At 39.9% G+C, this 26002-nt stretch overlaps 1 protein-coding gene across 4 annotated transcripts in view; it reads right to left on the minus strand.

Moving 5' to 3' along the window:
- CASK (calcium/calmodulin dependent serine protein kinase) overlaps positions 1–25382 on the minus strand; it is a 205111-nt gene extending 179729 nt beyond the window's left edge. For all 4 annotated transcript variants that reach the window (XM_062000249.1, XM_062000242.1, XM_062000233.1 and 1 more), the window contains exon 1: positions 25007–25382. In XM_062000249.1, the coding sequence (XP_061856233.1) occupies positions 25007–25065 (59 nt within the window). In that variant the 5' untranslated portion in view covers positions 25066–25382. The remainder of the gene's footprint in view (positions 1–25006) is intronic.
- Between the last annotated feature and the right edge of the window lie 620 nt (positions 25383–26002).

Raw genomic sequence — 26002 nt, forward strand, 5'->3', positions numbered from 1 at the left:
GTTTAAATTCGACTATCATTTGAAGTGGAGAGAGAAAGAGAAATCACAATTAAACAAAATTAAATAATGGTTTTAAGTTAAGTTCATTTTTTTCCACTCCTGTGCAGAAGGTTATTCATTTCTGGTTTAGTAAAGGTGGTCCAATGATCTAGTCAAAAGTTGATATTAATTTAGTAGAGACTGAAACAAAAAAAAAGAACTACATTGCACCCAACTGTTTCACCTACTATTATCATCCTCTATAGAAGTCCATGTGGAAAACCTATGAGGAACATACACACTCATTTATATTTCTGTAACAGATGCCATGAAAGACTACCTTTGAAAACATTCCACTTCTTGCTTCTGTTTACAATGTAAAATGAGAGGAAGCTGTAAAGCCACTAAACCTTTAATGGTAATTAGGTTTACTCACACATAACTCCATGTAAATGTTGTCCATGCTCACAGCTTTTATTATAACAAACATTAACTGGAATGTGGTGTTCAAAAGAGAGAAAATATTAGGACCCTTCTTAGCTGTAGCTCTATTGTCTTATACCTTTTTAAAGAATGATTCATTTCAGTTCTGTTACCAGTTTTACAGAGCTAAACACAATAGCACCACACTGTGGGAGAAGGCATCATCTTACATACATAGTGAATGAGGCAGCAACTAGGAATTAAGGCTACATAAGAAATGTTGCCAAGTATTTTCGAAGTTGTGAGCCACACACATTTAGAAGGATATGAAGTCTGGGATGCTGTCTGATAACTTTTAGTACTAAACAAAAGATCCAACTCAAGATGACAAACTCAAAGTACGTTATGGCCAGACTTTCAACATATTTCTGATCACAGCAAAGCAGAATGTATAGAACTGTGCATCCCATTCACACTCTTTTTATAAACTGCAAGATATTGAATACAGTATCAGAGGCCATTCCACTCTCAGAAACATCAAAAACACCTACTACATGCAAATCTGGGTTAGATCCAATTAAAAACTCAAGGCTACAGCCTACTGCTGACGAAACTTGCCACAGTGCTTATAAAAAACATGAGATATACCATCTATTTCTCTAAATCATGTTCACAGATTCAGAGAATGGTTGAGCTTAGAACAGACCTCTGGAAGTTATCTGATCCATCTCACCTGCTCAAGCAGGACCACCTAGAGCAAGCTGCCATAAACTATCAGTTTTTAACTATGTCCAAGGTTGCAGACTCTACAATCTCTCTCAGTAATCTGTGTCAGTGCTCGGTCATCTTCATACTAAAAAAAAAACCTTTCCTCATTTCCAGACAGAACTTCCTGTGTTCCAGTTTGTGCCCATTGCCTCCCTCATCTCCCTTAACCTCCTAGGCAACACTCCTAAGGCAGCCCAGGACATCATTAGCCCTTCTTTGCAGCCAGGGAACACTACTGGCTCATGTCCCCCAGGACCACCACACGGCCTCTTCTGCAAAGACACTTTCCAGTTGGTCAGCCTCCAGCATGTACTGATGCATGCGACTGTTCTTCCACACCTTCAGGACCTGGCACACTTCCCCTTGTTGACCTGCATGAGGTTCCTGTCAGCCCACTGCTCCAGCCTGTCCAGAACCAACTCTCTGGATGGCAGCATGACTCTCTGGTGCTTCAGTCACTCCTCCCAATTTAGTGTCTCTGCAGACTTGCTGAAGGTGTACTCTACCCCAATGCCCAGAGCGTTAATGAAGGTGTTGAAGAGGATTGGACCTAGTATTGACCTCTGGGCTACAACTTTACTTTGTGCTACTGATGAGTACTTTCTGGGTATAGCTGTTCAGTCAGTTTTCAGTCCATCTCACTGTCTGCTCAACCAGCCCACACTCCATCAACTTATCTATGAGGATCTTATGAAGAAAGTGTCAAAAACTTTCCTGAAGTTTTGATAGACAGAATTCTTGTACCATCTACCATGATTTTTTCATTTAAAAAGATAGAGATGTGCTAACTGCAAGTAGGGACTAATGGTCCTTGAAAAAAAGAAAAAGCCAAATCCAACATCCAATTAAATTTCAGTCATTTAGCCTACGAAGGCAAACTGAGGAAAATGACCTTGTGTAGCCTAGAGAAGAGAAAGCACGAAGGGGCACCTAGTAGTAGTCTTTCAACACTTAAGAGGTTATAAAGAAGACAGAGACAAGCTTTTTTCCAAGATATGCAGTGGAAAAAGGTGTCACAATAGTCACAGAGAGAAATAGTTAAGGTCTCATCTGGACACAAGAAAAACACTTTTCACTAGGAAAAATAATTAAACACCTGAACAGGTTGCCCAGGGAAATTACAGCTCTCCATCCTTTTCTAGACCCAGTTGGACAAAGCCTTGAGCAATCTGCTTCAAGTAGATCACACTAAAGATCTCTCAAGGGCTCTTTGAAAGATTCCATGAAATCAATTTTACTTTATGTTTGTAGTGGTCTAAAAGCACAAATGTAGTGAGCACACAGAGCAGAACTCATTAATTTACAAAATTTCATTCACTTAAATTTGAGTCTTCAGGGGTTTTTTTTGCTTTGCCAAATCAACAATGCAACACAGTTCTTATTTACCTATCCTGCTGAGTCTGGACTGATGGGTCACCATACAGTAAAGAACAGAGCAACAAAGGCTTAAAGGGATATTCTTCATTTTCTCATCTATAAATCTTGGTGGATTCAAACAGGCCGGCAGCAAGACAGTTTATACTGCATTCCTGCTGTATAATACATTAAGCAACTCCAGTCTCATTAGTCTGAGGCAGAGGGTTGATAATCATTTGCTTCTTTCTAGCAGCATAAAAGACAGAAAAAAATCCACAGGGAGGAGGGACAGAGCACATTTCCTATTGTTGACTGAATATAAACAACTGCCTGATTGACACAAAATCCCATGTTCTAACCATATTAATACACTGGAATCTTCTTTTTCAGTGACAGATAAAAGCATCACACAATTCTATAGATAAATGGAAAGCTGAGTGGCATCACAGTATTTTGCATATTTTAAGAAGGAAATGTAAAAATTACATTGTTTGAGTTCTGCTAAGATAGTATACAGCAAGAGTATATGAGCAATGCCTAATTTTCTTTTTATATCTATACAGAAGAATATTTTACAGAAAAACAGCAGTTAAGAAGAAGGTAACTTCCAGGTTCGTAGCTGTAAAATGGGTATTTCTATATGGCAACATCCTTCCAGGAATCAAGTGCTCTTTCATTTTAATGTGCCATCAACAACAATGCTGCAAGCTGAATTCTATCTGTTGATAACCTTGTACAATTCCACCCTTACTCATGGAGACTGCATGATATAGAATGATCTACAGTTTAAAACCACACGCAGACTTCTGTGCAAGTCATTCAAGTCTAGATGGTAGATTTAAAAAATCACTCTGGTTATAGTATTCACACTGCACATCACAGAAAAGTTGGAAAGAGTCACATTTGCTAATTTTAAGAGTTCCACTTACTAATTAGTCTTGGCTAATTTTATGTTTGCAATACCAACAGGTTTTTTTTTTCCTTCTTTTTAATCCTTAACCAAAGACTTCCATGCACCATGTGGAAACATTAAGGAAGAACAAAAATCTCAGGAAGGGAAGAAATTGAATTTGGTTTTATTAAGGATAATATAAATAACAGTGTGTAACTAAAAGAATCATATTGTTAAGATGGAATACATTGAGCACTCAGATTTAGGAAATAAAAACACACCCCACCAAACCAACACAAACCGAACACCAAAAAACCAAACCGATCAATCAAAAAAAGAAACAAAATGTCTGTTATGACCTCAAGATTTGAAAAAAAGTCTGACTATCAAAATGTACAAAAAGTCCTTTTCTCTGCACTGTCTGAAAATAATAGGTCTGTCACCTGGGATTGAGTCACCAATTTTGCCCACAACACATATGCAAGCTAGGTTGTACCAACAGATAAATATATTAAGGATATTTAAAATATACTCTATTTTCCCAGAAAACATCTTCAAACTAGGTTGTACCAACAGATATTAACAATATATTAATAATATTTTAAATATACTAATGGTCTGTATAACCTTAGCATAATGTTATGGAATTTGTATTTAAAATAAACCTGAATAGCTTTTACTAAATTGTGAATTTATATGTATTCATAAGACAGCTGCAGTCACAGCATTTGCAGACACAGAGCTGTCAAACCTAGCTAAAACCAACTGTTGTTTCCTCTGTCAGAGTTGAAGCATCCTTTCATCGTTCAACTTGGCTGTTCATGCAATTGTTCCCTAATCTGCTTTAGTCTGAATGATGGTTAGCAAGATCTAAGATTTGAAACATTTAAATTAATCCAGTTAATTTAAAACAAAGAAACTGTACCACAACCACTGGGGATAAGGGTGAAGGAAGAGTAAGAATGAAGATTCAGAAGGTATAATTTAATTAGTCAAAATACAGGATTAAAAAACAGGAAAAACACAACTTCAGATGGCTGACAAAAGTCAATTGTTACTACTCACAATTATCCCCTGTGATTCAGCCCACTACAGTTTCTGAAGAATTTTTGTTCATAGCTTACTTTAACATACTAATAATCTCTACTTTGCTTGCTCATGTAGGTAAATGGTACACAAATATATTAATCACTGCAACAAAAAAATATTCTATTTAAAAGTCACAAAATATTGGAGGAAGAACTGATGGCAATAATCTTGTCAAACATTCCATTCCTATTTATGAATCAATCTTTACACCCTTCTGCCTACTCCACTTTGCTAAAATGGTCTCTCTCATGTCCGATTATCACCTCACTAATCCTAATCTGGCTTTTCATGAGTTTCATCTCACTTCCTTCCTTCTTCCTCTAGACTTCTCTTCTCAGGGACCAGTTTCTTGTTTTCCACAATACTTAGCTCCAGTGGATTGTTTTTTCTCTCACCTTTACAAATATTCTGTTACTTATCTGTAAATCAATTTCTACTTGCTGCTTATTTTCTCTCTTTTGACCTATTTTCTCTGTCCTTGAAGGCTGGCAATCACAAACCATCCTCCTCTGGTTGGTTATTCAACTTCATTTTTCAAACAGATCTTTATTCCCTTCCCTCCTTCTTCCTCCCACATTCACGCCTGGTAGGAATCTTTTTCTCAGCACCTTCCAATTCCAACTTCTGTTCCTTGCTTTCTCATCCAGCAGCAACAGAACACACTTCTTGAGCAGAACTAGGCTGGAACACATTCCACCTAAAAAAGATTCTGAAATTCACTTGGCCAGGATTTTAGTGATTTCTGTTCTTCCGACTTGAAGAAAAAAAAAAAAAAAGCTGAGCAAGGATCTGCTGGGACAATTCAGGCAGAAAGCAGCCATCTACGAGAGGTGGAAACAGGTGCAAGCTTCTTGGGAAGAATATAAGAACATTGCCAGGGCATTCAGGGGCGCAACTAGGAAGGCTGGAGCCCTTCTAGAATTAAATTTAGCCAGGGATATTAAGGACAGTAATAAGGCATTTTTCAAGTACATCAGCAGCAGAATGATGGCGAAAGGTAATGTGGGCCTGTTTCTAAATGCTGAGGGAGCCCTGGTGTGTGAGGATGCAGAGAAGACTGAAGTACTAAATGCCTTCTTTGCTTCAGTCTTTATGGCCAAGGCTGATGCTTGGAAAGCCCAGTCCAGTAAGGATAACAGGATGGCCAGGACAGCAGAGGACTTGCCCTGGATGGAAGAGGAAGAGGTTAAAGACTTGTTGGCCAAGCTTAAGGCTCATAAGTCAATGGGTCCTAATGGGATGCATCCTAGAGTGCTGAGGGAGCTGGCTGATGTGATTACTTAGCCTCTCTCCATCATTCTTGAACAATCATGGAGGACAGGTGAGATGCCTGAGGACTGGAGAAAGGCCAATGTCACGCCAGTCTTCAAAAAGGGCAAGACGACCCAGGAAACTACAGGTTGGTCAGCCTCACCTCCATCCCCGGAAAAGTGATGGAATAACTCATTCTGAATGTTATCACTGAACATATGAAGGATAAGATGGTTATCAGGGGGAGTCAACATGGCTTCACCAAGGGGAAATCCTGTTTGACCAACCTGATAGCCTTCTATGAGTACATGACTCTCCAGAAGGTTGTGCTGCCATTCAGCAAGACCTTGACCAGCTTGAGAATTGGGCAGAGAGGAACCTCATGAGATTCAACAAGGACAAGTGCAGAGTCCTGCATCTGGAAAGGAAAAACCCCATGCACCAGTGCAAGCTGGGGGTTGAATTGCTGAAGAGCAGGTCTGCAGAGAGATACCTGGGAGTCCTGGTTGATAATAAACTAAATAAGAGCCAGCAATGTGCCCTCGTAGCCAAGAAGGCCAACGGCATCCTGGGATACATCATGAAGAGTGTGACCAGCAGGTCGAGGGAGGTTCTTCTCCCCCTCTATTCTGCCCTGGTGAGGCCTCATTTGGAGTCCTGTGTCCAGTTCTGGGCTCCTCAGCTCAAGAGGGACAGGGAAGTGCTGGAGAGAGTCCAGCGCAGGGCCACCAAGATGATCAGGGGCCTGGAACATCTTCCTTATGAGGAAAGGCCGTGGGAACTGGGGCTGTTTAGTCTGGACAAGAGGAGATTGAGAGGAGATCTTATTAACATTTATAAATATCTAAAGGGTGGGTGTCAGGAGTTTGGGGCATCCCTTTTTTCTATAGAAGCTAGCAACAGGACAAGGGGTAATGGGATGAAGCTGGAACGCAAAATGTTCCACTTAAACATAAGAAAAAACTATTTCACTGTGAGGGTGATGGAGCAATGGAACAGGCTGCCCAGAGGGGTTGTGGAGTCTCCTTCCTTGGAGGTCTTCAAGACCTGCCAGAACATGTTCCTATGCAACCTGATCTAGGTGAACCTGCTTCTGCAGGGGGGTTGGACTAGATGATCTCTAAATGTCCCTTCCAACCCCTACCATTCTATGATTCTATGATTTCAAACTAGCATTCAGTTCTTCAAGAAAATATATACAATTTCACAGACAGTTACAGGAGCTCTAAAATTTTAAGTCCTTCACTTACCAAACATACATAAATGGCAAATTACTCATATATTTAAAAATTGCTCTGAAAACTCTTAGAATTAATCTTATATGTACTGATGAGTGCTTTTTCATACTTTTCCCGAAAAAAAGTGAGAATATCATAGGAAAAAATTAAGGTTATTTTACACATTCAATTACCTTGTATTCTTCAGAACATATTTGCTTGTTCTCTACTACAGTCTTAATTTCTTTGTCTTTATCCTCCTTACCGGAACTTCAGTCAATTTCATTTAAATATTGACATCTATTCTGAAGTTTTGTTTGTTGAATCTAGAATATAACTATAACCAATTTTGCAGAGTTCTACAAACTTCAGTTAATTTAATTTAAATACTGACATCTATTCTCTATCTTCCTTTTCCTAAGTTTTCTTTTGAACTTGTAAAAGCTGTCTTTAAGACCATTAATGAAATTCTTCAATTTTTCTCTTTACTATTTTCATCATGATATAGTTTACGTCTTACAATATCAGCTAGAAATATTGTTTCTTATTATTGCACACAAGATGGTTTACTTGCAGATTAAACCAATCTGACTTTCCAAATAATAAAACCCCACAACAAAATAACAAATCAAGTATCAGCATGTATGAGCTGAACTGTACACAAACAGCCAGAAGGAGCAGATCATAGTTCATGGATACACTGAAATCTTAAGATGGCTTTAACACTTCTGCGCCAAAGCCTTAGGTACTCATTGCAGTAGCATTAAATGAGAAGCATAAACATCATTAGATGCTCCAACCTGTACAATGCAGTTCCCTTCACAGGCAGGAATAAAATCTAAATTCCCCACCACCTATAGCCCTGTAATAGGGTATGCCTGGGTACAGAGCCATCCAGATACAACAGGAGAGTTGTAGAGCTCTATATGAAAGTCCAACTTTTAACGTAGTACTGGGGAGTACTCAAACTCATATCACCAACAGCCAGGGTTGGTGTCCTAACCATCCACTGGACAAAAGGAATTTGCTTCTTTGTCCCTCCCTGTTCCTCCTTCCCCCAGTTTTGATCCAAAGTAACCATGCTTAATGAGCTCTGTACTAAGTTTCAAGATATTCTAAAATGGTCAGACTTGGTCTGAGAAAACTTATGTCAAAACATTTAAGTGTTGGGGAGAAGTTTTGTACTTGCCTTCACTGCTACAACATAACTGAGCTCAAATGTGTGGAGGTTTAGCCCTGGCTGGGTGTCAGGTGCTCACCAAGTTATAATATCATTCTCCCTCCTAAACCGGACAAGGGAGAGAGAAATATAACGAGAGGTTTGTGAGTTAAGGATAGGAAGATTAGTCAGTAATTACCATCACGGGCAAAACAGACTCAACTTGAGGAGAAAAAATGTTTGATTTATTAATAAACTATAATAACCAGGAGATGAAAAATAAAATCGCATCTTAAAAGCATCTTCCCCCACCCCTCCCTCCTCCAGGACTCTCCTTCGTTTTGCCCCAGCTGCACAGGGTATGGGGGTTATGGTCAGTTCATTATAGATGGACTTAGAAGCTGCTGCTTCTAAGGGGGAAGCCTTCTCACACTTTCCACTGCTACACTGTGGGGTCCTTCCCACAGGAGACAGTCCCTCATGAACTTCTCCAACGTGGGTCCTTCCCATAGGCTGCAGTTCCTCATGAACTGCTCCAGCATGGGACCTCCCATGGGGGCAACTCCTCACACTCTCCCCTAATGTGGGTCATCCATTGGGAGAACAGTCCTTAGATACCGACTGCTGCAACTTCAGTCCCTCACAGGATCACAAGTCCTGACAGCAAAACTGCTCTGGTGTGGGCTCCTCTCCATACAGGCTCCCAGGTCCTGCCAGGAACTTGCTCCAGGGTGGACTTCCCACAGAGTCAGTTGCCTCACCATGGTCCTCACCACAAGTCACAGGGGAATCTTTCTTCCAGGGCCTAAGCACCCTCCTTCTCCACTGACCCTGGGGTCTGCAAAGATGTTTTCACATTCTCAGTCCCTGCTACTGCTGCAGTTTAGCTCCTACACAGCAACTTGTTTTTTCCCCTTCTCAAATACATTAATCACAGAGGCGTTACCTCCATCACCTCCATCACTAATTGGCTAGGCCTGGGTCAGCTGTGGGCCTATCGCAGAATTGACTGGCATTAGTCCCATCAGCGACAGGGGAAGCTTCTGGCACATCTTTGTTTAAAGAAGCCACCCCTGTAGCCCCTCCCTGCTACCAAAAACCTGGCCCAGGCAAAACCACTACAGTATGATAGGTACAAAAGAAGCAAAAATTAGAACTTTTGACCAGAAAAAACAGTCCTGAATATAGATCACTTTTCTGATGTAAGCTATCTGACAGTCTTCAGTCTTAGTCGAGACCTTCAGACAAGTTCTGATGGCACTGGGAGTAGTCCCAAAAATGGACTTAAATTCCCATGAAACTCAACATCTACTTATCTTTTTAATAACAACAGGTTTGTAGATACTACAGCAAGTGCCTCTGCCTGCCTCAAGTTTGGGTGCAGATCAAGACCAGTCTTGGCAATGGGTAACTGGCAAAAAAGAACTGAAGCATGCATCCTGACTGGTGGTGAAAGCCTTCTGTACACATGGTAGCAGAGGATAAATATGACATAGCTTTCTGCAGATGCAACTTCAGTGCATCTAAAACAATTTAAAAAAAGTCCTGAGGCTGAATGTAACCAACCTTCACAGCTGCAGTAAGGTTGCATGCTGAAAGGAAGAATTTACTCCCATGCAGTTTGGAAAAAAAATCCCTTTTTTTCTCCCAACATACTGAAAATTATGCTATGCATATATTTTAAAAATAAATAAATGAACAACCCCTTCTTTTTTCTCCACAGACAGTTATCAGCTTATTATAAAACTCTCTTGGGTAAGCTTAGGCCATATTTCAGAAGTTAATGTACTAATTAAAATAGGGACTTGCTAAGTACACTTCTCTTTAATCAGTTTGTTCAAGTATTAATTTTAAATCTATCCCTCCTTGCAAAAAACAAGTTGCATTTACTTCTACCTGAAGACCCAGTGATACCTCTAGTAGGAACTAGGCAGAATTATAGTCACTGCTGTTACCTTTTTTTTTCTCCTCAGCTCAAGATGTCTTGAACTTCCACCTTAACTAGCCCCTATTAATGGAAATCCCATTCCTGATTCTCAATGCAAACATAGCTACAAATCGAATCAAAGCCTCCTTCCTCATTTTTATCTTAAAGTGCAACTAAAAGAACTAAAGTAACCTTCTGCATATCTCTTGAGATTCAAATGTTCCTTTTCTCCCCTCTGGGTTCAGCCTTTGAATGCAGAATAAACAAAGTCTCCTCTATACTCAGGGCATTTTCCCTCTGAATAGGAAGAAGGTGATTCCCCCATTTGTTATGAAAATCTTACTGGACAGCAAGTGCTACCTACAGTCAAAACCCGATCCTACTGTGGCTAAAACCAGAGTATGTAGTTCTTTAAAAGAATACTCTATTTTACATAGTTCATGGATGTCATAGTTCAACTATATGTCTAGAGTATAATATTTATTTTTTAATGGTTGAGGCACACTTTAAAAAATGATTATTTATTTTCGATTGATTGCTAATTTCCTATCTGGAGAAAGGACTTCCTTCATAAGGCTAGAGAAAAGTCCATCTTTACAGTCTCTCTTTGTGCAAAAATCTGACCTGAACAAAGCTTTAAAACCATTACTTCACTACTGAGAATCTCATCTGAATGTGGTTTCAAATACAAGCTGGAGGAAGATTATGTCAAACTAAATAAACTTTTTTAAAAAAATATTTCTATTCAAAACTGCAATGATCTCCCGGTCTTCCTCTTCCTGGACTTTTTTTGAACATTCAAGGAAAGTGCTGGCCTTGCGTCTTTACAAAATATTTTCTACACATATATAGCTGTTTACTATACGCCACTCTTCTGTGACAAACAGGATTCCAAATATTACACATTACATGCATCACTAAGGTAGCATCACTGAAAAGGAGTCAACAAAAAGCCCCTTCCCTCTCTTATGTTTTGCAGCATGTGACAACCACATGTGATCTCCTGAGAAGCTGAAAATACTTGTTTTAAGAGATTAAAAAAACAAAAAACATCTGTACTTTTCTTCTAAAAACAAAGACACGTAATCATCTTTTGACAAATAGGTTTCCTGGCTTAGCTGTTTTCATGAAGACACACGCCTGTTCACACAGTAATTTGCTTTCCAGTGCTCCCTGATTCCTGTCCAGGTAAAGATGAAGGTTTTAAAACTAATTACTCTGTAGATGGAAAACTAGCTGTGAGGCTGAACACGATGTTTTCAGTCCAGTCTGAATGGCATCAAACATTCATAAATACTCTGAGAGTTTTGGCTACTTGATCATTCACAACTCTATAAGCATATTTACCTTGCTGATTACTAGCTTGCTAATACTGAGCATAGCCCTTTCCAACATATCTGTTGGAAAAGAGGAGGTAACAGATTACACAGGCTTTACTCAGAAACAGGACTAAGGAAGACATACAAAACATCTCAAATAACTGAAAAAATAACTCAATTGCTGCCCTGCCCTGCCCACCCCCCAAATAAATACCGTCCAGTTTCTCATTCTTACCATATGCATTAATTATGCCGGGATCAAAAATTTGCTCCTTAGCAAGAAATTGACCATAACAACTTAGCTCATATTCATTAAAGTAGACAAGAATACAAGGGGTTTGCATATTTCACAGGACCTTAACTCCAAACAAGAAAAAGAACTAGCACTTGGTTAAATGTGAATTTGGACTTAGCACACTTCTGTGCATTTGAGACACTCCAAAGAATGATGAACAAAAGATTTTTTGCATGTCATTAAAGAATAGCATACTTTCTGAAGGTTTATAAAAATGAATTTCCAAATACCATTTAAGGTGATAGAATGGAAGATCATATTTATGTTTACTAGAAGTGAAGGTGAATGGGCCTATTTATACATGTATTAAGTTTTAAAACAAACAACCAACCCAACTCCAAAGTTTACAGTGTTGATAGCATCTCATTTAATTAACAGGGCATGATCACACCCCTTTCCAACAAGCTTACTGGTGCAACGTTTTCCACAGAACACATATACTCCTGCAGAAGACATGTTAGAGTTTCTGACTTGGGAGATCTGACTTTTCTCCTTTCCCTTGGAGGCTTATATTTCTGGAAGTAACAGGTTCTTGAACATAGGTGGTGGGCATGCAAGTTTCCATTTCCTGAGGTTTCAACAGTTATGCTGTGAAACAACAGCAGCTTAACAAAAAGTAGCAGGGAGAAAGAAAGAAGTATTTTAAAATTCTTTGAGGATATCAGTCCCCCTAAAGCCACAAAGATTCAAGTAAAATGTAAAAAACATTTAACATTTTCTGCTAGTTACAGTATACAGGAAACACTAGAGCAGGTTGGTACTTATTAGGTATAAAACATGCTTGTGTGCTGAAAAACCCTTCTTTTCCTCCAAGGTGACTTGGGGGAAGTTGCTCAAAGAAGGCAGCCAAAATCTTATTCCTCAAGGTGAGAAATGATCAGGCAAACTTCCTTCTTCCATACACGCTCACAAGGACACAACAACTATAATGAGGAGAACTACCTCTCTTCCTTGAAACATAGGCAGAAGCAATGAAGCAACAAAACTTTACTTTTTCCACGCTGTAGAGGCAAAGTTGATCTGCTAAAGAAAAGCTCTTCCCTCTACAGCTTTTTACAAATATTATGACCAAGAAGTAAAAAAAGAAAAAAAAAAGCACACAATATTTTAAGTATCTAAATTGTCACCAGGATTTCCAGGAGACTAACAGAACAGGTTACTGTGTACCACTCCCTTTAAAGACAACAATCAAGGTCACACAGTTGGCTGCAGATTCAAAGATAAAATTCTAATGATGACACTCTTTCAAAAGTTCTTGTAACTATGAGAACTAGAGAAACTTTTTTTGAGTTTTGGTTTCACAAACTGAAATTGTAGTCGGATTCAGCAGGAAGCCAGTTTCTATGGGAGCAAAACAGTGATTGACAGACATCCTATAGTCTGCTGAGAGGCCAATGGGCCTGAAGAAAACTAAATGAGATCTCTGTGTAGGCCAGCACATATGGTGTGAAACAACATATAAAAGTATTGATAGGGGAAAGAAATGGAAGGCAAAGTGCAGGAAAAAAAAAGTAAGAAAGAAGCTTTGGCATAGCTGAGGAGTTTTATATTATAAATGCTGAAAGAATAAAAACTGGCAGAGAAACCCTTAAAAAAACATTCAGGTATACTGACACTCGAATTGGAAGTAAAATGTTGGTACTGAAAAGACTAGCAAAAAAATAAAAGCAACAGACAAAGTCAACCAACAGACAAAGTCAAAGCACCAGGATAATCTTTTCTCAAGATATTCTGAAAGGTATGATGTAGGAAGATGATCAAAGCTACTTTTAAAAAAAGATATAAATATGCATAAAAGTGGTATAAGATAATATATTAATCTCCAAAACCAAACAGTAATCTTTATGAAACACCTCTTAAAATTACAGAAAACAAACTAAGATTAAAAACTTTAAGTATTGTATGACAAAGAACAGTGACAGGAGCATGGCTTGCAAATTTCTAACAGCCAAAATGAGAGCAAAAAGTGCTGAAAGTCTGCTTACTAACTACAGCTGTATCTGAAAATGAGGCAAGGAAGAATACAAGACATTTCTCTATAGACAAACTCCCTTATGTTTTCTAAAGGAATTAAACACATGATACAGCTATCAGCCGATACAGGCTTTACAAACCAAACTCTTCTAACAGCAGTAAGTCATGAAATCTGGACAAAATATGTCTTTTTTTAAGGGTATAAATGTAGGACCAAATAGCAGATGCAGATAAATTTCATCAAGAAACTAGAGATGGCAGCAAAGTCTCAAGCTATCAATTGAGAGTAAGAGAAAAAGTTAAATGAAAAGGAAAGTTTTGAATAATTCTTACAGCTTTGTTTGAACTTTTTAAGTTGTTTTTTATTTTTTTTCATTTTTTAAACAGTGACAAAAGATGGAAACCCCTCAGAAAGAACAGGTATAAGTATAAACCACAGTAAAGTATTACTTTTAAATGCAATGCCTTCACAGATCAACTTTTAGCACATAAGAGAACAAGCATTTTAAAACTGCTTTCAACAAAATACACGTTTAAATCTACTGTATATTCTCAGAAGTCACCATTGATTTCTGAATGTTCCAGACAAGTAACTGAAACCACATTTCAGGAAGTTATTATTCTCTGCTTTTGCTCAGCTTTGCAACTGTGACAGATACTGAAAAGTTGGGTGCCGGCTGAGTTTCAGGAAGAGAATTTTCCATTCTTAGTTTTCTGCAACAATTTAAATTATTTTAAAATACATTAGCTATATCGGAAACTAAGCTCTAGTCTGAAAAATATTCAGGGAAAGAATCACAAAAGTTTCACAAAGGGATTTCACCTTTCTCCTAAATTGTGTCCCTGAGAATACTTCAAAATACTACATTTCTGCATTTGCTGTTTAATTCTAAAACAAAAGGATCCTAGCATGTTGAAAAGCACTGTCTCAACACCAGTAAAAAACTTAACATCTCACAACTAAGGAGAATATCCAAACTAACATTTCTGATACTTATTTTACCTAGCCACTCACAGAAACACGGTTCCCAGACCCAACCTGATGGTCCATGCATAGTGCAGCAGCAGCTGCTCATCACTCATCGGTGCTTGGAACATTCACTCTAAAACTGGGAGGCACATATACAAGTCCTTCCCTAACACACAGTGCCTGAAAAACCAGTACCCAGGCTAGAAAATATGGGAAAGGTATTCTAAACATTCCCAGATGATGTATTATGGAATCGAACTCACCAGATCACTAAAAAGGGAAAAGAAGCATTCATGAAAACTATACTCACCCCGCAAAAAAAAAACCAAAAAAAACCAAAAAAACCCAAAAACATCTCCTTGTTGTGAGAGAATTTAAGTATTTCATATACACAAAACAAGGAAGCTAACTCTACAGACAACAATATATTTGAAAATATCCTTAACCAGCTGAGCAAATAGACAATTCAAACTACAGAAAACTTCAAACAACTAAGAAGGTACATCTGCAAGAGTTGAGTACATATTCTGTGTCAACGGCAGCCACAATCTTGAATTTATTATTTATTTGAAAGTATAATGAATACTTTCCAATTGGAAGTGTCTGCAGCTGATAAAAAAAATTGACACATTTGAGAACTAAAATTAGAGAATGAGCTTCTGATATTTTAAGCACCCTGTTTACTTTATGCTTTTAAAGATAACTAAAGGGCTGAACATCCGAGAAACCCAGCCAACAGGTAACCATTTTTTCCAGAGAGGAAAAAGTGGAAAAAAATAATCTAATAGCTGTAACTGTCTGACCTTCAGTTTTGAAAGGCTCTTTTATTGCTTTCATCTCTGCAGCACCGAAGCTCCAGAATTAAGACACTTGCAGGAACACACTAAAGAAGATATTAGCTTGGGGGCTGTAGAAAGGAAGAGAGTGTTTTCTGTAAGGAGAAGTGGTACTTTTCAGTCTAAACATCTAGATATACTAAGATAGAACTTTTCCTAAAAAATAATAATAAAAAAGAAGCAATACTTTGATTGAAACAAGTTCTTGATCAATGCAATATCTGAAAAAAGTAGCTCAAGAAGGTAACAGATTAGAACTTACTGTATTTTCCTAAGCATGCTATCAATACTTCTGTATCTAACCACATCAGAACTAGAAGTTATGGACTTTGATTTGGTTTCTATAAAAAATTAAAAGTACTCACAAACATTATGCATGCTTGCAGCTCAGAAGGACTCAAGTGTGCATGAATTTTGTTGGAGAGCATCCAACTGTGTCATAAGCTAATATACTTCAAAGAGTTAATTGAAATACTCAAAAAATAAACCTCCCAGATTTGCAGTTGCCTTCCTAACTTTAACTTGACTCTACTGTGTATCCAATTGAAATCCTGAATGAGGTGAGGTGTTGACATTAAGTCAGTGCTTGGTTTTAATTATGTGGAATGTCTATGTATATAGATCGAAGGAAGAAGCAAATTAGGAACACAAAAGCAACTGAGATTTGTGTGAGTGTGTTAATAATTATGTTAATTTGCAACTCATTTTTGTCATTTAAAAAAAAAAACAAACCACATTTCCTTTTTTACTCCTCTTTCCTTATCATTTTCTGGATTATTGCAGGAAAGAGTTTTGGAGGTTATCTTCCTGCTTACTATGAAAAAAGACAAATATGCTTTAAAAAACAACAACAAAGCATTTTACGATATGGCCTTAGTAGCTGATTGTTGTCAAAGGTGGGGAGAGGGATGGAGACCTTATCCCTCTCCATTCCTAAATCTTCTACCTTGAGCTATTGTAGGTCCAGTCAAGTCAGTGAAAACAGCAGAATAACCCATTTAACAAGTTCATATTTTTGTAGTGCACCTGGCTTATGTAGACCAGGTGAACGCTAAACCTGGCACAGAGGAAGGGTGGATCATGCAGGGCATGGAAGCACGTAAAGAGAGCAAGACCTCCCTCTTCTAGCAACAGCAGCAGCAAATTTAATTCAGCACACACCACAAAATTGCACTTATGTGCTCTCACGGCGCAAAAAGGAGGAGAAAGGCTACAACTAACATATTTACAGAGGCTACAGACCAGCCACAACTTCACACAGCTGTCCTTCAGGAGACTTGCAGGATTATGGAGATGCAAGCTTTTACCTCAGTTCCTGCCCTGCTTAGCTACTCTGCAGCTAGACTAGCACTGATCAGATCAATGTTTTCATTTAAGCCATCTGAACACAACCTATCTAGCCCTTCTGGATTCAAGTTCAACCGTGACAAACCTGAAAAGCTCCACAAAGATCCCTTCTGTTTCATGAAAAGTTAAACGGTGAGGTTAGTATTGATACAGGAAACATCCTGTCAATGAAATATATAATTTCCTAATTTTTTGGGTAATCTTCCCAGGCTACCCTCACCCCTACCTTCCACATCGTCTTTTCCTAAACAGTAAGAGGTGGGTGGAGAGGTGGTTTGGAAAAGGGAGATTCACTGTCCCTTCCATTTACAGGTATATAGATCTCTTTAACTGAGTGTAAATCAGTGCTTTCTGACTGTTCAGAACTGTTCCCCTCTGTCCAGTATTGGGGACAACATCTGGAGCCAAAAAAATAGGAGAAGAGTGTGCAGCTGACAACTTCATTTGCAGCAACAGCTGTGGGATTTCCCTGGAGCAAGGTGGAAATAAAGTAATAGGAGACCCTTTTGGTTGGCTAGAACACCAGAAATGCAGCCAAATGTTTTATTCAAAGACCTTTTCCCTGAAACAAAATCGGGAAAACAAAGAAGATCTTGTTAGGACAAGTTAAAATTTCCTTTAGAGGAAAGTAATACCAAGAACTCTTTACTTTTGGTTTGTGGGTTGGGGTTTTTTGTTGTTGTTGTGGTGGTTTTTGTCAGCTTGCTGCTTTTATTTTTTTCTTTCTTTCTGGAAAGCACAATACAGTACTCCACCAAAAAAGCAGATGGCATGAGAATTTTTTGGGTGAAGAATTACAAACTGGGGACCACCTTTGTAAAGGCCTTTTTTTTTAAAAAAAAAAAAAAGACAACAGCTCTAATACTGGAACAGTCAATAATAAATCCTGAAGGCACAAAGTAAAAATGCATATTTTACATATACATGTAAGAAGCCAACTAGAGACAAATTCAATAAAGTTATGACTATCTTAATGGCCACTGTACCTGAGAAGCCTCAGCATCACCACAGTAAGACTTATTTTCTTAACCCAAGAGCTCTTTGAATCAAAAATTTCCAAATGTGAACTACATTCCAAACCTTTATAACAGTGGGTTTAAATGATGTCACAGGTTACCTAAGAATCATTTTTCCTCAGAAAAGGCACACTTCTAATTTGTAAATGTTTCCCAGTTTTAACTACAACAGAACTGACACTTTGAAGAGATAAAATGAGTTCTTCAGCTTAGTTGAAAGTGCTTCCTTAACAACTGAGCTGAAACAGAATACACTTTATATCAGTATGAATGACCAATGTAGGACTGATAGCTCAGCTTTTACTTCTAAAAATGTTGTTTGGAGGCAAGTAATTTACAGGTTTCTTAGTTCATCTATTCTAGGAAATTTACTCAATATTAATTTCTAGGAGTACCTGCTTACATTACTCTGCTACCCAGAAAAGGGGGATGTTAGTCAAAAACAAAATCGGTGTACCTGCAAGCAGTTACACGTGCCATTGGGCAGCCAAAGAAACAGGTAAAGGAGCCAAGTGAAAAAAACTATTTAACTAAGTGCTATTTAGAAACCTCTGATGAAAGGAAAATATACAGAATTTAAGGCACACTCACTAAACTCTGTAAGTATGTTAGAATTATGCATCAGTTTTAAGTGCCTTCACACTGTTAAGGTACCTTTTAACTACTGGTTTCTGAAAAAGCTGAGTCAATACTGAAATTGACAAAATACTGACAATACACAATTCTGACAAATACTAAGCCTGGAATTAAACTAGAGCCCCAAAGTACCTTGAATATTGCAATAAAAGACAAGGCATGTAGCAACTTTCTAGCTACCCCTTCTTACTCTGTTCTAGCAAAATAGTATGAAAGCAAAAGAGAAAGGCACTTGTTAACCAAGGGAGGGTCATTTCTCTAATTTGATAATACAATAGAAAATAGTCCTTGGTCCTAAAACTAAATCCATAGTCCTTGGACTAAAAGTCCTAAATTTATCCTGTAACAGTTTTTTAGCCATTTCTCTGCAAAGACATCTTTGCTTTTGATACAAACTGAAGTGAAAGATTAAACCTTTCATGGTCTTTTACGGTCAAGTTCAAAAAATTATTCCAAACCTCAACTGTTTTCATTTCAGAAAAAGATAGAAGAAAGAATGGGGCTTAAACACTAGTAACCTTAGTGTAACTGAAATGCCAAAGCTTGCCGGATGCTTCTGTTTCCAACAAGGGAGGCATTCCTTTTACCAATAGATATGTCCCAAAAAACATTTTAACTCACTCTGAACACAGCAGAATTTTACTAAAACAAGTTACTAACCTTACACTCTAAAAACTAGTTCAATTTACAGCTAAACTGAAGTGAAGGCTCTCTCTCGCCATGCTTTGGATGCCTTGCCTAGGTATCCTCTTACATGTTTATCTGATACATGCAAAGAAAAAAAAAGAGTTTCTTGGGGTTCTTTCAGTGGAGATATTTGCTGATTAGTGCACTATGTTACAAGATCACCCTTATTTTTTTAATGACTAGAGATGATCATTCTGGCCACACATAAAACATCCTATATACACATTTTCACACTGTATATTTAAAAAAAAAAAAAGGTACTCAGTCCTGGAAAATGAAGAATTCAAAAGAGTTATTTTTATGAAAGTACACAGTTTGCCATAAAATATCTACTTTTAACAACCACTTTCAAATCTAAAGTCACCATTTGTTAGATGGCACGTTTAATATGGCTACAGGTTTTTGTAAAGTGATCTTTGGAAACATCATATTAAGGTTGATACTGATGTATCACTTTCATTGTCATGACATCTGTATAAGTAGATGAGTGGCTGTTGATATAAAATATCTTTTTCCTTCCTGAATATTTCTTTATCTTGAAGCATTTTATCTCAAGTGTTGTGTTTCAATTGAATTGATAACTGGGGATCATTTGGACCCTAAAGCCTAGCTCCCATTCCTGAAGGTAACAAAGGTCACCCTATTTTAATAAAAAGATCAAATTCTTAACTTTACAAATCTTCAAGACAAGGTAGCTTGTCACATAACTTTTCACAGACAGCTGCTCCAGAATTTCAGTAGTAAATGGATCTAAAGTCTTCTAATTTTCAGCCTCAGACTACCTGGGACTAGTCCACACACATTTGCTCATCTGCTCTTAATTTCAAGGGCTTCCTTCTCCTGGGTGTTTAAGCACAGAACATATTTGCAAAGCTCTTGCTCAATCTTTCTCAGTTCACATTTTCCTAGATCAAGTTTCTCCTAACTCCCCTCTTAAGTGAGCCTCTACATGCCAACCATAAGGACATACACAAGAATGCAGATGCTTATCAAAACACCAGAAAGAGCCACACAAATGGGAAGGAGAGTACTGATTGAAATGTTATTCTCTGCATCTATGTATAATAACTCCAATCTGTGTTCAGCTAAAGAGTATATAGAATCTCTCAAGTAGAAACATATTACTATTACCATTAAAAATCCACAGCAGAATAACTTTGCTAAGGAGCTATTCTAGCAACTATACACTTCAAATAATCTACTGTTATTTTCCAGAAGCAATGCACATTACAACTTTATGCCTGAATCAAATATTAATTATAACCTGTTACTCTTAAATGCTATAACACCAAAAACATTTGAGAATTGTTTTACTAGTACTAGTATTTCAAACACTACTTAAAAAGTCAAAAGCTAAACCAGACAAATCACTTTCCATACTCAAGAGAAGTTCCATTACCTTTCCCCTCCCTTCCAAAAGGAGAGCACATAATACAATAGTTTCACATTTTCATTTGGTTAGTCAAAATTATATCCATCAGTTACCTGCATCAGTTTTAAGGGAGATGCAAAATTTCAACAATGTACTAGAAAAAATGTGCACTTGAGAGTCAGTAGTAGTCTCACTCCCATGCAGAGAAAATGGAGCAATAATGAAAAATAAATAATCAGAATACTTCTAGATAGTTTTGTTATCCTCCCCCTCCTAAACACTCCCAGACTATGGAATAAATCTGAAGCATTTCCGTCTCAAGGTAGTAATTCAGGATGGAACTGCAACTACCATCCCCTTGTCTGACTACAATGGGATACAAGGCTTCACATTTTAATGCATTAAAAAAAACAAAAAAAAACCCAAACCCCACATCCCACTTCCCACCCATGACCTTGCATCCTCCCATCACATCTCCTGCAGTGTTGCTGCAGTGCTGGTGGGCTGCACAAGAGAAGAATGCCTGCAGGCTCTGGCCACTTCAGTTCCACTTTACTAGACATGGAGCCCAGGCAGAGAGAATCATCCCACCACAGATGAAGGAGGGATGAAAATAAACTAAAATCCTCAAGTGAGCACTTCAGAAAGGATTAGACTGAATCCAGTCCTACTGCAGAGAACATTCCGCAAGTTATGATAGTATTAGCATCAACCATCACATTATACCTATACTAGAAGTATTGACAACTACACTACTACTATGCACAATGATTGTATGCATACATGGTCCATAAATGGGAGACAAAATTACAAATATTTAAGGTTTAAGTGGCTATTAATATGAGGACTAAGTCCTTTTTAACACAAACTTTTATCAACTTTATCACACACACTATTTACAACTTTCAAGCACTCTGCAATCCTACCATTAGAAAGGTCAAACAATCTCTATGGTACTCCTCCAACGCCAACAAAAAACAACATGAATCTTAAGAGCTACCGAAACTCAAAACTAGATAATGTAAAATAAAGTTCTCACAGAACAAGGACTAGACCTGTCATAAAAACCATGCTTCAGTCGTCTAGATTTGATACAAACTCAAGACAGGTATTCTCTCTTTGGCAAAAATACTGCTTCTATGTGTATATGGATCTCCTATGATAAACTCAGAACACTTTTCATCTCAGGTGAATACCCAAGATATTTCAACACCATGTTTTATAAACTAGCCAATGCATTTTTAATGATAGTTTTAATAAAGAAATAAAGTACACTTAGCATTATTTTCTGTGAACTGTCAATCAAATGCATGGTCTGATCAACATAACAAAAGGCTTAAATATTTTAGATTGTATACTTCTCAACCAATATACAGGGAGAATCTCTTCCAAGTTACCTGGAAGCAAGTTTGGAAAAAAACAAAGGCACAACCATGTTTTTCATCACTATCATTTATCCCATGATACATGTTTTTGAAGGCAAATACAGAAATTCTCAATTTACTTCTTGCTTGAAGTCTGTTTGTGCCAGCAAAGTGTGAAGACAAGACACTAACCTAGAACATAACACACCTGGTCAAGCAGAAGTACGACTAATATTAGTGTCATAAATGCCACTTTAAAAAGTTCAACAAGAAACTGAGATTATTATCCCAGTTTTTATTTCCACATAGCTTTCAGCAATGACAAGGTATACTGGAAATATATGAAAATGAAAATTTGCCCTTAAGTTTTTATTCTAAAGGAAACATTAACTAGAATTTCGCTGTGTCCCTCCTGGTCTTTCTTTTCTGTCTCCTGCACCCGTTCAAAATGAAAAATGCACACTTGCAGAACTTAAGTTAAATGTCACATAAAAACAGTTTATCACTGTCATTCAAATAAATTCATTCTTATACTACTACATTGTACTCATTCCACACTCCAGCACAATAAATCTATTATCACTGCATTTACACACAGTATGTCTTATCAGTTTATTGTATTTAAAAGTGTTTTAAGTTTACTCAAAACATCAGAATATGCCTCAACAAACTGGACTGCATACTGTGTCCGCTAAGAAACTATCTCCTTATTTCTCTTGTAAATTCTATGGGAACTTTGACTAAATATTCAGACATTTTACAGGCAAAGATCTCTTTCCCACACCCTTTGTGAAAATATCTTTTACTACCTTAAATGACAGTGGTAACTACCTATTTAGGAAAGATAAATTACACATTTTAATATTTCATGTGTCTGAAATGCAAATCAGGGCCAGATGTACTATATGCAATAACTAAATTGCTGTATCAATCAATAATAAATCACAGAAATGTGCAGACATTTAGTAGATGTTTCACTGAAAGATGTTTAGTAAAATGCATACGTAGCAATTCAAAGCAGATTTACAGCAGCTTTCCTCAAGTTCCTTAAAGACAGGTAACGTGGTACCCAAAATCTCTAAGCTAAATACAGATGCCACATCCCCGGTTCCCTGGAAGTCAACTACGTAGTATTGCAAAGAAACAGGAATACTACTTATACAACTGCATGTGAAATTGTGTATTTATTTTAAATGAGATTTTTTACAGGACTGACACGACATCAGTGTGGAAAAGCCTGAGCAATCACAACGATCTATCAACTCTTCACACCATCCCTGCTGCTATTTTCAGTGATCCACACTGTTTTTGCTACAGTGCTTTTGGCACCATTATGTTACTATGATTCAACATTTATCTGTTAGATCTAGTTACATCACAACAGCATCTATACTATCTAAATCTCATGTGGAACTTCTGCAGCCAATACCTAATCCACAGCTTTTGAGCTCTCTTCAAAATTCCCCAGTCACAAAACAAAAAGTCCTTCAAGATGTGCAAACATCTGGACTCCTGTGAATCATCATTTCTCTACAAGAGGTGTGTGGTCATGCATCACCACTGTGCGCTCTTTCTAACAGTACTCAGGTATGAATAAAAGCGTGTGAACTGCAGTGGTTAGCATAAAATCACTTGTGAAAGAAGCGTGCCAGAAATTGTCTTCCAAACATGTTTAATAACTATAGTTGTGTTTCTCAGCTGCACAAGCTCCTCACCAACAAGCAGCACTATGCTAAAGCAACTGCTTACTGTTTATGACAGCAAACTGGGCCCTTTAAACAAAATATTTGTAAAAGTTGTTTATGTTAGAAGGCGGTGTGAAAAGACAGTACTGAAACTTCTGCTGACAATAAAGTCACCTGCTAAGTCCAAGACAAGCATTTTAGTATAATCCTGGGAAAAGATTAATTCTGGAATATTTTTAGCCCTAGCTTTGAAAGCAGACAGCACTTGATATAAACTGAAAAGCATACTGGTGGAGAGCATGCATACATACAGGAAAACCAAAAATCTTTGTTTATAATCAAAACATGCTGAGCAATTATTTTTATAAAATTCATTGTCAGGAACAACAACAAAAGAAATCTACAAAACAGACTGAATAGTGTCACTAATAAGGCTTCCACAGCAATCACAGCTTCGGATTCAGAAACACACAGAAGATTTGGAAGTCACCATACTGCTACATCTTTCATTGGGAAGATGATGGATAAATGAAAGAACGGATTTCAAAACTGGGCAGACACAAAAATATAGGAAGTGGGGGTGGGAACGGAGTTCAGCTTTATCACCATTGTATTCGGGGCAGTCTGCATTTTTCTTGGTGTGATTACATCGACCGAGACTCGAACTGTCATCTTCATCCACCCTACGAGAGTGACAACATGAAACAGGGAGCTGGAGAGCACGAGCAACTACCTCAACTCCTAGGTTTGATACAAGCCTCGAATGTAGGAGTTGCATAAGACTCCAAAGGCCAGGCACTCCTGCTGCCTTACACATCTCTATTTCCACAGGAATAAGAGTGGAGGGAAAGATCTGGAGGAAAATCGAGCACTGCCCGAGTGCCTCTAGCACTGCCACTAACCAGCTGGTTATTATGCAGCAAGGAGGCAAAACCAACACCTGGCGCACAAATATGCACACGGTGAATAGGTGGGTCTACAGAAAGATATTTTCCTTTTCCCTTCCTCAATAGGCAATCCTTGATGGGTGTGCCAGGAATGGGATATAGGGGGGAGGAGAAGAAAAGGGGTGGGAAGTGGTTGCCGCTTGCTGCAGCCAGCCTGAGCGACGCTTAGGTGGTTAATCATGGTGGCTGAGGAAACATCGGGTCACTTCTCCCCCCGTTCCGCCTCCCGTGTAATAATGAAGGTGGGCAGCGCGGCGGAGGCGCTCTCCATGTCACTGCCACACGCCAAGGGGGGGGGCCCGGATCCCCGCACCGCTCGCACGGACCCGCTGGCGGCGGCGACTCAGGTGGGTGCCGAGCAGAGCATCCCTCTCCCCGCCGCGGACGGCTGGGGAAGGGGCGGGCGCGGGGGCACCGCCACCCCCTCCCCCTGCTCTGCCCGGTGGCGCACACGCCCGCCCTGCCCTGCCCGCCTCCCGCTCCCCCGCGGGACTCACTTGCCGATCACCTCGCAGAGCTCGTACACGTCCTCGAACAGCACGTCGTCGTCGGCCATGGTCCGGGAGGGGGAGATCAGCCCGAGAGGCGGCGGCCCCGGGGAGGGGGGACGAGGGAGGGGGAAGGGGGGGCCGCGGGCACGGTCCCCGCCGCGCGGCGCGCTCCCCTGCCGGTCAGCGCCAACCGCCACCACCACGGTAAATCCCAGCCGCTACGGCAGCTCTGCCGCCACCTTCCTGGGGCGCCGCCGCCGCCCGCCCGGGGGCTCCCACGGCCGCGCCGGGACTCCCCGCTCCTCCTTCTCCTCCCGCGGGCCGCGGCCGCAGCAGCAGCCGCCGCTCCCCGCGCGTGTCACACACTCCGCGACCCCACCTTCCTCCTCCACCCCCCCACCCCCCTCCCTCCCTCCCCCTCTCGGTCGGCTACTCCCCAGCGGCTGCGGGCGGGCGGGCAGCTCGGGCTAGCGGGGCAGCGCGAGGTCCATGGAGGAGATCAGCGCGGCGCGGCTGCGAGAGGGGCCGGCGGCAGGCGGCAGCGCCGTCTCGCTCCCTCGCCGGGCGGGCGGGCGGGCGCGCGCTCCCGGCTGGGGGGGGGGGGGGGGGGAGAGGCGGGCGGTCGCGCGCGCCAGGAGGGAGGATAATAGTGGGAGGGGGAAGGGCGGGGAGTTGCCGGCGCGGCCGTTGATTACGCTCCCAGGCGCAAGGAGGAGAAGCAGCAGCGGCGGCGGCGGTACCAGCAGCCCACTCGATAGGCTGTCGCTTTACTGGAGGGCGGGCGAGCACGCGCTCCCAGAGCCGCCCTCAGGGCGCGCGCGCGGTGGCGGGCGCTGGGGGGGGGGGGGGGGGCGGGCACGCGCGCCGGCGAGCCGAGCAAGCGCGGCAGGGACAGACGCACGCACGCACGCGGGGGGCCGCGTTGGCTTCCGCTCTCTTTCTCCCCACCAATCTACCCCGGCCCCGCCCCGCCAGGATCGCGCGCGGGGCCACGCCCACCGG

The sequence above is a fragment of the Colius striatus genome, chromosome 1 (genome assembly GCF_028858725.1).
Source record: "Colius striatus isolate bColStr4 chromosome 1, bColStr4.1.hap1, whole genome shotgun sequence".
Classification (NCBI taxonomy): domain Eukaryota; kingdom Metazoa; phylum Chordata; class Aves; order Coliiformes; family Coliidae; genus Colius; species Colius striatus.